This window comes from Lontra canadensis, unplaced genomic scaffold (assembly GCF_010015895.1).
Source record: "Lontra canadensis isolate GAN:19392208 unplaced genomic scaffold, GSC_riverotter_1.0 scaffold98, whole genome shotgun sequence".
NCBI classification, from domain to species: Eukaryota; Metazoa; Chordata; class Mammalia; order Carnivora; family Mustelidae; genus Lontra; species Lontra canadensis.
Window position 1 is genome coordinate 1,453,593 of NW_022631092.1, and position 14,386 is coordinate 1,467,978.

Consider the following 14,386-nt stretch of genomic DNA (forward strand, 5'->3'; position numbering starts at 1 on the left):
AATAGGAGACTTTTTAAGAAAAGTTTTGGGTTTTTTTTAAGGTTTTATTTATTTATTTGATAGACGGAGATCCCAAGTAGGCAGAGAAGCAGGCAGAGAGAGAGGAGGAACCAGGCTCCCTGCTGAGGAGAGAGCCTGATTCGGGGCTCCATCCCAGGACCCTGGGATCATGACCTGAGCCGAAGGCAGAGGCTTTAACCCACTGAGCCACCCAGGCGCCCCAAGAAAAGTTTTTAAATAGTCTTTTATGTTGACCATATATTTACCATTGGATGCTTTGTAGTCACTCCTTCAGATCCAGGCTTCCATCTATGGTCCTTTCCCTTCAGCCCGGAGAACTACCTCTGTATTTCTTGTCGTCCTCCTTACTTTTGGAGTCTTTTAATTTGCTAGTTCTAACCCTGGGTCATATTGGAGTCTACTTCTAATGGTTGTCGTTTCTCTTGACTATGGATCTCATTTTCCTGCTTCTCTGTGTCTTAAAATGTTATATTTTATGCTAGACCTGGTATAAGAAAGAACAGTAGAGACTGAGATAGCCAACATTTTTACCCCAGAGACATGTAGCCTTTTCCCAAACAAGGACCTAGTTGAGTAGCTGATTGTTTTGACCTTCTCAGGAGTCCGTAATGGCTACATTGCAGTTTCACTTAATGTCAGCCACCTAGTTTCCAATGATTTTAGGATGAGGTCAGTCAGCTCTCTCCACCAGTATGCCGGGAGCCAGTACCACCAAGATGGCTCTCTGCTGTCCACCCCTGCTCTCAGCTGCTTCTTAGCAAAAGTCCCCGTGTGGAAGGAATAGTCTATGAAGACAATTGGTTTTGCATTTGGGGCCCTTCCACATTTAATCTCTCACACTGGCCCGTGCAGTCAAGAAAGATTCAGCTAATCTTTCCTTAGCCTGGGTAGGTTCACTGTCTTAGCCATGGTCAGACTAGGTAACGGCCTGCCCATGTAAAGTAGCTGAGACTCACTTAGGAAGGGCCGGTCCTTTTCTAGAGTTCAGTTTTTTGAGATTTCTTTGCACCCATAGCTTTTAAAAAAAATACATTATTTGGGGGCACCTGGGTGGCTCAGTGGGTTAAAGCCTCTGTCTTCAGCTCAGGTCATGATCCCAGGGTCCTGGGATCGAGCTCTGCATCGGGCTTTCTGCTCACAGGGAGCTGAGGTGCTTTCTCCTCTCTCCCTGCCTGCCTCTCTGCCTACTTGTGATCTCTGTCAAATAAAATCTTTTAAAAAATTTTTAAAAATACATTATTTTGAACTTATCTGGTGTTTTCACATTTCAACAAGAGCAACTATTGGCATCTCTCCATGAGAACACTTTGCATTAGTTCTGAAGTGGCTTTTTCCATGTTGGTCTTTGTTTTATGAAAATGGAATATACATTGTACTTCAGCGCTCCTGATTTTTATGTTGCCCTGTTTCTTCGCAGGAAGATTTCATGGATTCAGATAAAGAAGCCCCTATTGAATCCACCTTTGTCCGCATCAAAGAAACTCCCTCTGAACAGGAGAGCACAGTGCTCCTTCTGACTGAAAACGGGGAGCGAGCCTACACTGTTAACCATGAGGCCAGCCAACCACCACCCTCCAAAGTCTTTGTCTGTGACAAGCCCGAGAGCGAGAAAGAATGCTTCCTTAGTGGTGTGTCCAGCCATGCACTGTCAGACAGCTCCCCCGAGTTCACGCCCCAGATCATCGACCAGGCCCTCCAAGGGGTCCCAGGTAAGGCCAGCAGCACCAATGACCCACCTCCAGAATCTTCCATTTTATCATCCAGAAAGGACAGCCGGAGGTCCAACTCTTTGCCCATCAAGAAAACTGTGCACTTCGAGGCTGACACCTACAAAGATGCTTCCTGCAGTAAGGACCCTTTCTACAGTCAAGACCTTCTCTTTGAAGGGAGCCCAAGAGGGACAAAGGACTCATTGCCAAAGCAGGATGGGTACATCCTGGCAGTTGAGACTGCTGAGGAAAAGCCAAAACAGGAGGTTCCAAAAGGTTCAGAAGCAGCCTCTGATGAGTCCCCAGGTGACATCTCTTTGGTGGACGGTAAGATCAATCATTTGCAGACTGCCCAGAGTTCTCCCTCCTGGAACGGGGAGCCAGAGGGTGCGGCCAGCCCTGGGGAGGAGAGTTGTCCACTTTCACCCTTCGGTGACAACACTGTTATGGCTGATTCCTTGGAGATCAAGGTCAAGCTGCTGACCGTAGAAGCTATGGGTAACGAAGACTATTATGAAGACGTTCCTTTAAAAGCCTCTACATTTAACAAGGACCTCATAGATTTTGCCTCAACCAGCCAGGCTTTCAAGGAGGTTTCTTGGCCTCATGAGAAAGAACCAGTGGAGGAGGAGGTTTTGGAGAATCAGGCTGAGAAACTGGGGAAGAGGAGAAGTAAGTCTGCGCACCAGAGGAAAGGTTCGGATGAGTCCCCGGAGAGGCCCAGTAAGCTTGAACCTCACAAGGACCCCAGGCAAGAAGACCAAGGCCATTCTCTGGCCCCAGGAGGGGCTCCTGCTGATACGAAGCTGGAGGTGTACGAGAAGCCCAAGCGGAAGTCCACACGCCGCCATCTGGACGAGGACGAAGGGGAGGTTGCAGGGCTGCAGGGGCCAGAAGGGGAGGCGCCCTCTGAGCCGCCGAGCAGCAGCATCAGCCTGGAGACCCTGCACAGTCGCAGCGAGGAGGGCCTGGACTTCAAGCCCTCCCCGCCGCTGTCCAAGGTCTCCGTCATCCCCCACGAGCTATTCTACTACCCGCACTATGAGGTGCCCCTGGCTGCGGTTCTGGAGGCTTATGCAGAGGGCTCGGAGGACTTGAAAAACGAAGACCTGGATCTCGAGGAGCCGGACGGCTATCTGTGTGATGTGGGGGCCAGGGACAAGGCCGAGGAGGCCCAGGAGGTCGAGGTGTCTCAGAGCAGCTGCAGCTTCTTGGGGCTGGGCGAGGATGTCCCCGAGGCCAGTATCCCCGCGGTGCCATGTCCCGTTGGGGGTGTGGAAGATGCCAGACTGGCCTCAGAACCTGCCGACCTGTCCCCACCAGATGACCACCAGCAAGGGGAGGCTGAAGACCGTTCCCACGTGGAGAACCAGCAGGTACTTGATCATGGGTTCGGGAACCCTGGGCCCTACATGAGGACTCTGCTCTTCTCCCTCCACAAAATAGAGAAGGAAAAGATTCCCTCACGGGCAGCCCAGGCCAGAATTTACGGAGGCACTCGCTCAGGCTCGGGCAAGGACGGGGCTGGCACCCTTCGGCACTTCTGAGACTTGTACGTCGGGTGCCTCCCTGGCCTCCCCATAGCCCTGGCCCTCCACCCAAGGGAGCCGAGGGGATGGAATGAGGTCATGTTTAAGGGCCAAGGGTAGTGGTAGCCGTGATTACTGTCAGTGCTACTCATAGCTACATCTAGTGCACGCTCAGTGAACCTGAGCCCCGCCTCCTGCAGCAGCCTGAGGAAACCCAGTGCACTCACACTTGACTCTGGCCTTGAGTTTTGAAAATTGCCTGTTGGTACATTGTCTGCTTACAAGCGCGGGACATGCACTTCAGAGTTCTAGCAGCGGGGCACACACTCAGCCACCACTTCGTATCCCCATTTGCCTGGCCCAGCAGCTTGAAGGGCTACCGGCATGGGTGATGAAAGGGTACAGGGTGCCCTGAGCTGCTGTTCCTCTCGGTCCTCTCCCTTCCCTCCCCTCCAGCCAAGCCAGCCTTCCCCCAGGCTCCCAGGCACTCCACACTCTGCTCTGCCTCCCTCAGCTTCACTTGGCAAACAGTGATGCCCCCTTCAAAGCCCAGTGTCAGTGACACCTCCTCCTAGGAGTCTTCCTAACTTCTCCCCAGGCAGAACAGTTGCTTTCTCCTCTATAGCCAGCAACGCATGACAGCTCTCGACTCTTCTGCTAGCCTGGTGTGGTAGGTTGTGATTTTCTGTCCCAGCAGAAGAGTGAGCATTTGAATCTTCAGATTCTGGAGAGCAGCCTGGGAGGGCTTGAGGTGCAGGAAACAAAGGTGGCTGGATTGCATGATGGCTTGGGGAGGTGTAAGGCGACAGGTAGGGTCAAGTCAAAGGCCAAGATAAAGATGACACTCTGGCTTGCAGCAGGGGAGAGTCAAGGCTGAGGGAGGGGCTGAAAGGCGCTCAGGGGAATGAGAAATCCTTGCACGAGGGCTTCCAGAGAAAGGGACACTCCCAGTAGCCCCACAAAAGACCCGTAGGATTTAGATGGGCCAGAAGGGGTGGCTTGGTCTTCTGGTTCGCCAATCCCAGAGAACGCACTGGGTGGAGCAGAATTCTCCGACAGTGACGACCTAGAAGCAAGCACAGCAGGACCGATGCTGTGTCTGTGTTTGGAGAGAGAAGGGAGTGGGGGAGTTCCGCAGGTGCCCGGACCCACCTGCCACCTGCCCCTTCTGCCTCCAGGGTGAGGAACCCGGGCCCAGGGCTGCACCACCACCCCCACCTGCTGTCTGCTGACTTGCTGGAAGACCAGATCTTGGGGTCCCCAGGCTGGGGGACCATGACAACAACTACAGCAATTCTCGGGACTGTTAAGGGACAGAAGATCTTTTAGGACAGAAGAAAGGGGACTGAGTGGGTGACAGGAAGAAAAACTAATTTTCATCTCTGCCCGTCTGTACTATTTAAAATGGCTTCTTAGCAGCTCCCTTCCTCCCCCGGGGCAGACTGAATGTCCCTGCGGCCTTGCAGACCTGTCCTTTACTGCCTTCTGCTTTACAAAGACAGAAGTTCTTTGCCAGGAGCAGGTGGTATGGGTGCATGTGCCTAGCGCATGGACAGGTGATCTGGGGTGTAGCTGGACGAGTCCTGGGCTGGGAATGGAATTGGGAGACGTAGATTTGACTACCCTACACTAAGCTCAGCATGAGCCCTTGGGGAGAGCTTCTATTCCTGGGTCCAGTGGGCCACCATTTCCGTCTCTGGGCTCTGACCTGCCTCCCGTGGCGCTCGCCCCTCCCGTGAACGGGCACCCACTGCTGCCCCCAAGCACACCTGGTCCTTGGCTCCCACATGGGGCCCCAGTAGTCCCAGGGGGGGTTGGCTTGGGGCCCAGAAGGATAGGTGAGGCCTGGGAGTCTTGCCTCCTGTCAGACAAGATGACACAGGAGCATTTCTTGGATACCTGGGCCTCTTTAAAAAAAAAAAAAAAAAAAAAATTAAAGTCTTCCAAGAAGACTAGAACGTGGAAAGTTTCTTCTAGTCTTAAAAAAAAAAAAATGTCCTCCTCTCATTTCACCTTTCAAAAAAGGTAGCGTTGGCCCCTGGATCCCAGAGAAGGAACTGGCATTTCCAAATTGCTAGGAGCATTTTTTTAGTTCCTGCAAGGACCTTTGTTCTCCTGGAGTGGGGGACTAGCCCCGCTAATCCCCAGCTTCCCATACCTGTTGAGCGGGTTCTTCCAGCCCCTGAAGGGACTCTTTTTTTTTTTTTTTAATTGTGTTATGTCCGTCATGGTACAATATGTCATTAGTTTTTGATGCAGTGTTCCAAGATTCGTGGTTTACAGTGTAACACCCAGGGAGAGGGGGCTCCAGCAATCCCCAGGCTTCTTGGCTTCCAATTTTTTTTTTTTTAAGATTTTACTTATTAATTGAACAGAGAGAGAGAGCATACACAAGCAGGGGGAGCGGTAGGCAGAGGGAGAGGGAAAAGCAGGCTCCCCACTTAGCAGGGAGCCCGAGGCAGGGCTCGATCCCAGGACCCTGAGATCATGACCTGAGCCAAAAGCAGACGCTTAACCGACTGAGCCACCCAGGCACCGCTGCTTCTCGGTTTCTTAACTTCCCTCTGGAACGTTGCTGATGGGCTCCAGATTTGCCCACTGTGGACAGCGATCAAAGAATCTTCCTCGCCAAAGAGATGCTAGATATGTTGCCCTGTGAGCCACCAAAGGCACAGTGAAGCTGTCCTCCCACGAGCTATGGTTTTGTGTGTGTGGGCACCTCTCCCAGCTCAGGGGCCCCCTTTGCACCTGGTGGCCCACCTGGCTTCCCGGATCCGCTCCTCTGTTTAAGCGGATGGACCATGCGGGGTCCACTGTACGGGGCAGCCCTCATGGGAAACACTGTGGTGTAGTGAGAAAAGACTGATCATGATTATTCCCATCAGACAGATAAGGAGACTGAGGGCAAGAGAAATCGACTGGGTAAGCTAACTAACTCAGCCGGGAGGTGAAAGCAGGTCTGAGTGACTCTGAAACCCATGCTGTTTTTACAGTCTCTGGCCTTTGCCCTCTGCCCAGGGAGCCCGAGTGCGGGTGGGCTTGTCTTCCACGACAGGCCATGCTGGAAGGACTCCCCAGGAGGGGCAGAACTGGAGGGGTCGCCCTAGCTTCCTGGACTTCGGTGGAGTGGAGCGCTGCTGGTGGGGGCCGGGGGGGGGGGGAGCGCATCACGCACTGGGCCTCCCAGCATGAAACTCTGACTTGTGTTTGGTTGTCTTGTCCTTAAGTCCCAGGAATTCGGAAACCCGGGAAACTTAGCAAACTCTTTAGAAGAAAAGGTAATGGGAGAATCGATCAGCAGTAAAAAAAAGGAGAAAAGGAAGCACGTGGACCACGTAGAAAGTTCCATATTTATAGCACCTGGTAGCGTCCGATCCTCAGATGACCTCGAAGAAGACACTGGCGACCACAAAGTCCTCTCCAGGTATCTTGTTACTCTCTTCTTCCCTAGTGACCAAGCTCAAGAGTTCCTCCCTGAACTCATTCCGTTCTTGGTTTCTGATTCGAAGACTCAGAGTGCGGGAACACAGAGGGGTGGGACCGGACAGCAAGGGAAACACAGCTTCATACAAAATTCATCTGGCCAATGGGTCATTTGCCAGAATCAGAAAGAGACTCACCCTCATCCTCTCCACCTGGGCTGCCCCGCCCTGCCCAGAGAGCTGGAAGGACCTGAGGCCTGTCTTCTCCCCACTCCGAGGACCTTGGGGGGACAGCTGGCAGTGGGCAGCAAGATGGCGGAAGCGGAGTAGGTGTGGGGCGTGGAACGTCACCAACTCAGAGGCTCTGGGGCCACCCCAGCCCCCTGATAGCCACTGTTTGACCTGCCCTGATGCGTTCAAGTGTTTCCCATCCACTCCCTCTTTGATTCTCACAGCAGCACCCGAGGTGGGTAGGAGGGACTGTGTGTCACCATGGTGGGCACAGAGGCTCTGGGTGTGCCGCCCAGCCTGGGGGACGGCAGAGCTAGGGTCTCAGATACAGACCTGTCAGACTCCATGACCCACATTCTCCCCGTGAGCCTTTCTGGCCTGTGGTCAGTGAGCTGCACTGGCTGCAAAAGGGCAATCATTGAGATCAGCATTTAGGGAGAGAGTGGGGAGAAGCCAGGGCAGGGGGACCCGGAGGAAGGGCTGGCAGGGGTCCTGCTTTCCATCTCCCTTCCGCTCTACTCCTGCACCTGCTCTACAGAGGATAAAAGGCGTCTAGATGGGAGCCCAGGTGAGGGGCAAAACACTGCCACCCACTTTGCACATGACTCCAGAATCCCTCTCCATATAGGGACATGGTATTGGCCATCCAGCAGACATCCGTGGCTTAGCAGGCAGGTGCCTGGGCTGCCATCTTGTCACTCCAGCTCAGGGAGGAGCCACTGGTCATCTAGTCGGGAGAACTAGGCAGGGCAGCTGGTAGTGCTCCTTGACCAGTTACTCTGGGAAGATGTCAGCCGCAGCGGTGACGCGGGCACGGCCCCAGCCCCCGGGGGCTCAGGCAAGCGGGAGGGAAAGTGTGCAATATTCTTCGAGCTCAGCACGGAGGGACAGTGGGGTCTGGATTTGGGGGCGAGGAGAGAAGGCATCCCGAGTGGAGGAGATAGCCCGAGCCGGTAGCAGGCACACAGGACATGTTAGCTGGACGTGAGGGGGTCAGAAGGAGCAGGGGGAGCCTTGTGGGGATCGAGCATCTTGGACACCAGCTGCATCCAGCCGTGCCCTCAAAACCCGTCCCAGGGAAGAGGAGACAAAGCAGGTCCGTGTTGGAAGGGGAATGTCATCTCGGTGTGTGTACGGGAAGGAGGCCCAGTTGGCTTTTCCCGGCAGAGATCCGACGGATCTGCATGGAGCGGGTGGCATCACCCCTCCCGCGGCTTCCTGTCCCACCCCGGGCAAAGCTGTCAGTACTGCCTCGCATTCTAGCTGCAGTCAGCTCTTACCAGCCATTCAGCAGATGGGCAGAGGTGCGCTCCTTGGAGGCAATGAGTGAGGAACCCTGGAGCCCCTCCCATGCACCACGTCATCTCCCCTGCCCCCTGCAATGCAGAGGGGGCCACTGCCCCCTTTGACAACCAAGAAAATGAGCTCAAAAAAGTCAGTGCCTGGCCTAAAGCTATCTTTCAGGGGACTGAGCCCTGGGCACCTTCCCTGCCAGACACAGCCTGTTTTCCTGACCGTACCTTGACTGGGTCCCCCCTGGCCCTTCCCATTGGTCTAGGCAGAAAGGCCCGTTGTCCCAGAGCCTGTGGGACCTCTGGAGGACCTGTCTGTCCAGGCTCATCCGTGTCCGCTCTGGGTCACCTCTGCCTTCCTCCCCAGCCTGCCAAGCCCTTTGGCCTTCTTTGAGATCATTGAATGTCCCTCAAGCTCCTTTGCCTTTGAGGACCCCCTCTGTCCCCTGCGCGTTCCCTGACTTGCTTCCCTGGGTTTTGGCTCCACTCCCACTTCCTCCAGGTAGCCTTCTTGGATTGCTCTGGGCTCTTTTTAATCCCCCTTCGTATGTTCTCACAATCCTACCTCTCTTTCTTCACAGAATTTCTCAGAACAGTCCTTTCTCCGGTCATTTGTGTAAGGCTCTGTTTATCATCTGCTGCCCCCTGAGATGGGCAAGCAGCTCCCCGGAGGCAGGGAGGGCGAGCAGCAGTCCTGGCACTTAGCGCCACGCCTGGCTCGCAGCCGGCCTTTAATAAGAACTCTTCTTCGGGTGGATGATGAATGAGTCAGATTGCTCTCTCAGGCTGTGGTGGGTGGGCTCAGCGCCAATCCCAGTGCCTGGCACACAGTAGGCTCTTGATAATGTCTGGTGAAAGAATGAGGTTCAGGAGGGAAGCCTGACGGTCCTAGAACACAAAAACCACCTACAAGTAAGCAGGCGGAAAAAGAGAGGGCGGGAGAAGGACAGGGGCCCTTCCTGAAGCAGATGTGCTTTTTTACTAGAAAATACTATGAGCAGGTCGGGCTTCGTCTCCGGGCACTCCCGTGAAGTGGGACAGTGCTGGGTCCCTGACACCTGAGGCTCTTTTTCCTTCGTGATACGTTTTGTTTTGTTCCTGTGCTGTGATACCTGCTGGGGAAACTAGCACAGGCTTTGCATTGAGGGCAAGGACTGAAGTTTCCTGGGGCCGCACCCAGCGCCTGGCACATAGTAGGTACTCAATGCCTATTAGCTGGAAACATGTCCAAGGCAGGGGAAGAGGTTGGTGAAGCTTTGGGATGGCAGCAGGCAGGATTACCAAGGCTGCCAGGTATGAATTCCCAGGGAATAAACTCTTGGGTCAGATGCCTTTTTCTTGGAGCCCCAGATGCCACATGGGAGGTTTGCCTTAAGGAAACTGAGTTGGCTCTCTCTGACACCCAACCCCTAGTTCTCCTGTTGAGCAGCAAGACGGGGCCCTTGGGACCTGGAGTATACTGTTCATACCACCAGCACTGCAGCTCCATGAAGTAGTTGGGGAAGGAATGATGACCCATTTTACAGATGAGGAAAACTGATCAGAGACCTACAATATATGGCTAAGATGGCCAGTTAATCAGGAGCCCAGGCTGCTTGGCTGGGTATCTTTTGCCTCAGCCCCGTGTGAACCAGCTCTAGTAGATGATCAGACATACATCAGCCTCAAAGATACGGTCAGAAAATGAGCCTCCTCGGGTATGAAAGGAAAAGAGGTGGCACACCCCAGAGCTGGACAGTCAGACAGCAGCGCTCTGCCCAGAATGGAGCACTAGAAAGGGAGTCCGGATGGCCAGTCTCAGCCTGGATCTGATATTAGCAGAGGACTTCCAGCAATTCCCAGATTTTGGGCTGTTTGGAGAAGGACCTCCCTTCCTTCCCTGGAACCCTAGGACTTTGAAAAATATGTGGTCTGCTTTCTATTTAAAATTCTTTCTCACTGTTACTTTTGCTTTTTTTTTTTTTTGTAGATGAGGCCACAGTGTGTCTCTAATACCCATCCCATTATTTGTAAGCACACCCCAACCCAACGGGGCATACTGGATAAGATTTCCGTTGCTGGGTCCGAAATCCTAGCTTGCCTTAGATCCGCAGGTGGAGGACTCGGGATGGGGGTGACCGGACAGCTGAGCCCTGAAGAGCCCTTGGTGGCAACCAATTCAAAACGTGTGTTTGTTTTTCAGGACTAGTCACAGTGACTCCAGCATTTACATTCGACGACATACTAACAGGTCTTTGGAATCGGTTAGTATGTGAATTTCTTCTTCTGCATGACCCCTGCTAATCAGTTCACTTCCATCCTTCCTCCTCCTCCTCAGCCCAGAGCTTTGAAATCACTGATGTGCAACAGATAGACTTTTGGATAGAAGAGAAGCAAGTTCAAACCTTGTGGTTAAGCGTAGTCCAGTGGGATGTCCAGTGTGGGCAGTAGGGGGTGTGACTAAATAAAGTGATAAAAAATGATGGTAAAGCCCGAAGGCCTCTTTGTGCACCCAAGACCCCCAACCCTACCCTGGTGCCCACGCCCAGAAAGCCCACCCTCGGAGATATCCGTGTGATACTTTAAGGCAGCGACTCTTAGCATGGGCTGTGTTGGGACCGAGAGCACCGTGGTCCGTACCCCAACTCGGGTGGCGGGTGGTGGTGCCTCTCTGATTCACTAGGCAGGGGTTGGGGAAGAGGGTAGAATGCTGTAGAACGTCAGTTAGCAACTTGATTTGGGAACTGAATGTTTGCAATGTTGAGAACAGCGCTGCATGCTTGGATTTGTATGTTTAAAATCATTTTATTTTCTGTTTCAGAGATTTCATCTTTACTAATTGGGTTGCGGGGGTTTTGTTTATAAATTTCACTGTAGGATCATGTTAGCTATGTTCAGTTGAGGAATGCAGCAGATCTGGATGACAGAAGAAACCGAACGTTAACCAGGTTGGTGGCTTTCCTCGCAAGTTTTGTGGGGTCTATAGATATATATATTTTTTTCTTTTTCCATGATGCAGTCTACTTTGTGGGGTGGCTCTTCTCCACCTCTCGTTGGTTGATGGCCATAGTCATCGCCTGAGCTCGTGCAAGGAGATACCTGGTGCAGAGCAAATGAATGGAAACTGGATATAAGCAGGAGGGAGAGTGGAAATTGATGGACACCGGGGGGCGGGACAGGGTTCAGATAATGCTTCCGTTTGAAGCCGGATCAGGGTCATGAGCCTATGGCTGCATTTGTACCATGCAGCAGGGGAGGGGTAGAGTGGGGCAGGAGAGATGTGATGCTGGGTGTGGTCTCCACCCGGTTGCCCCTGACGCTGTGTTCATTCTGTGTCGCCACTGCAGGTACAATACTCAGAAGCTCACTGAGCTGATTTTACAGTTTTATGGCATCAGAGCAGACATGAAGAGGGAGTACAAACATGCCAGGATGTCTATGAAAGTATTTCTTGCTGTTCGAGAACTAGATGGCCTAGGCAGATCTTGCTGAATCACAGCCCGTGTAGAACACAGGAGCCCAGAGGAATCCCCCAAACTCGGGCAATCCGGAGATCCCCCATCCCTGTTAAAGTTACCGAATCACTTAATTGTCTTGATTTTTTTTTTTTTAAATATTTGCCACGGATTTCAATTGGCTTGGAAGGACTTAGATTATTGGAGTGGAAAAGCCTCTCTGAATATCGCCCAACACCCATGAGTGTGACCCTTAGAAGCCTGTCTCTCTGGCCAGAGGCAAGACCTGTTTCCCTCCTCTGCCGTAAAACGGAAATATTAATTCACGTTGTCCACCGGGCATGACAGACTCCTTAGGAAAGTAGTGCTTTTCACTTTCAGGAGATAGAGACTTTGACAATTTAAACTAGAAGGTGAAGAAATGCAGTCATGCTTTCCAAATGTTTTGGAGCATTTATTACCTTTGTAATAAATAGAGTTTAAATTTTAAGTTTTAAGAAAGAAAAATTCTGTCCGTTGTCATACGTGAATGAGTCCCTAGACCAAAAGGCCATCGTTTAACCCCCTGTTGGCCTGGACTCTGCATCAGGACACGGATCAGGGATGAGGTGGTTTTCCCTCCTCATAATCTCCACTGCCCGCCCCAGATGACCCTAAGAAGCTCACACTTGAGTTTTCCATAAATGCAGGTCTAAGCAGAAGCCCCCAACCCCCTTCCAGTCAGATGATGCCCCCAGCCCTTTCCTTGGCCGGAACTGGGAGCTGTGGTTGGTCACCCCCTCACCCTCGTAGGTTTTATCCACCAAGCCAAAGTGAAACGTCACTTGGACACCCTCTGTAACACAAAAGAAGAAAGACTAGTCGGACCAAAGTCAAGTATAGCCATTATCTTCAAGGTTCTATTCCAAAGCCAAAATCAGAAGCCGGGTGGTGGGGGGCGGGTCGTGCCTGTGTCTCCGATGGCTGTTTTTAAATGATCTGTAATCAGGGCACTCTATTCCTTTAGATGACTTATGACGTCCCCTCTGTTAGTGACAGATGGCAGAGTGCCGTCAGTGTCCAGCTCTGCGTTAAGGACACCGTGACATAAAGGAAGGTGTCCTGGATGAGGGGGGTGGGGGAGTTTAGTCCTTGTGTGGCCTTGAGCAAGCCAGCCACGGCCCCCCGTGAGTCTCAGTATGCCCATCTGCAGAATGGGGCTGACGGCCCAGCCCTCCTAGGGTTGTGCGGATAAACCGAGCCTGCGCAAAAACGCAGCGCTCTCCCGGGACCCCGGCCCTCCTCTTGGGTCGGCACCTGCCCCGCGGGGCTTCCTGACCGGCTGGCTGGGAAGCCCTGGGCTCTCCCACTGGGCAGTGAGGTTACAGGCCGGGGAGGCAGGGTGGGGGAGTCCTCCGACCTGGGACCCGAGACTAACTGCCTTGCCTGTGTCTTCCCTCCTGCAGGAAGGCCAACAACTCTGGCGAAGCCACATTGCTAGAGAGCCAGAGCCCCCAGAGCGACTCTCTGACACAGTTTGTCCAGCAGCCGGATATGATGTATTTTATTGTCTTCCTCTGGCTCCTGGTTTACTGCCTGCTGCTGTTCCCACAGCTGGACGTCAACAGATTCTGATGTGCGTGTCTGCATAATAAAAATCCACAGGCCCCTGAGCAGGGGGCGGGAGCTCTTCCTCCTTCACTGTTATTAGGGGCTGGACGGGGGCACCTGTGCAGACGGTAGAGGGCCGCAGGGAACCAGCCCCCCTCTCCCTGCTTCTCCCCAGTTTCCTTTCTGTCCTGTTAAGTGCTGAGCGTGCTTTTCTCCCTGGCTGCGTCCTCGACATGCAGGTGTGTGTCAGACTAGAGCGTCGGGTGGCGTTTGATCCTGCGTGCCTGCTTCATCAGGTAGGAAGCGTCCTTGCTCCTGTTTAGCCATAAGCTGGGTCATAGCTCATCCCCCATGCAGGTGTTTAAGGTCCGGATGGACTCGAGTGACCTACCTCTACAGAGGACGTCCTCCTGATGGGAACAAGCTGGGGGGATGCCCCACGGGGGACCTCCATGAGGAAGAAAACTGCCCCATATTCCTCCCAGAGCAGGGTTTGAGTGAGGGTGCTGGGTGTCCGTGCACCTGTTGTGGCCTGGCTGTTGGTTATATCCGAGCAGTACAAAGCTGCTGTCTTCCAGAACAGCAAACCCAAGGAGGAAAGTGGGGGTTGTGTACGGAGCTAGGGTGCACTCTTGTCACCCTAATATTTTTGGAGGGAGCAGGGGAGGAGAGGGTGGACGTTCAATTTGGTGTTGATTGGATTGAGGTTAAAGCTGTGATTTTCAAATGTTTTCCACCCATGGAACCCTCCTTTCAAATGACGTCTTAGCCAGGGGAGAATCTCGGAGGAGGAGTGCAGGAATGGCTGGGCTCAGGACAAGTTGCGGCTGACGTTGGAGCTGGGGTGTCAGCATGGACAGCCTTCGTGGCTGGTCGTAATGGGATTCTTGAAAGACATTCTGGAAGGTACCTGGAAAAGTAGATTAGAGCAGGCGGTTTGTGGGGAGACCTCCACCCACCCTCCCATCTTCCTTCTGCCCTGCACCACCCTCCCACCCCCATTTCCAACCAAGTTGCAGGCCCTGGGGCCCTCGTATTGCTTCCTCTTCCTTGGCCTTTCCTCTCTGAGCCGTACTCCTAAAAATCACATACCAGTAGGTCAAGGAGGTACAAACCAGTAGGTCAGGAGAGGACCTCAAACAGCCTCTTGTCTGCTGA

The 14,386-nt window shown here is 53.1% G+C and overlaps 1 protein-coding gene across 5 annotated transcripts in view; it reads left to right on the forward strand.

The window, feature by feature from the left end:
• Positions 1-13,303, forward strand: part of CLMN (calmin) — a 105,250-nt gene extending 91,947 nt beyond the window's left edge. The window contains exons 9-15 of one of the 5 annotated variants that reach the window (XR_004380273.1): positions 1,439-3,106; positions 6,487-6,683; positions 10,387-10,447; positions 11,061-11,131; positions 11,531-11,623; positions 12,645-12,734; positions 13,088-13,176. Coding sequence is in view for 3 of the 5 variants with exons in the window: in XM_032837366.1 (XP_032693257.1) it covers positions 1,439-3,106; positions 6,487-6,683; positions 10,387-10,447; positions 11,061-11,131; positions 11,531-11,627; positions 13,088-13,252 (2,259 nt within the window). In the remaining 2 variants the exon portion in view is untranslated. Of the gene's footprint in view, positions 1-1,438; positions 3,107-6,486; positions 6,684-10,386; positions 10,448-11,004; positions 11,132-11,530; positions 11,628-12,644; positions 12,735-13,083 lie in introns of those variants that run through there. The other 4 variants (XR_004380274.1, XM_032837366.1, XM_032837367.1 and 1 more) reach the window with 4 other exon arrangements.
• The last annotated feature ends 1,083 nt before the right edge of the window (positions 13,304-14,386 follow it).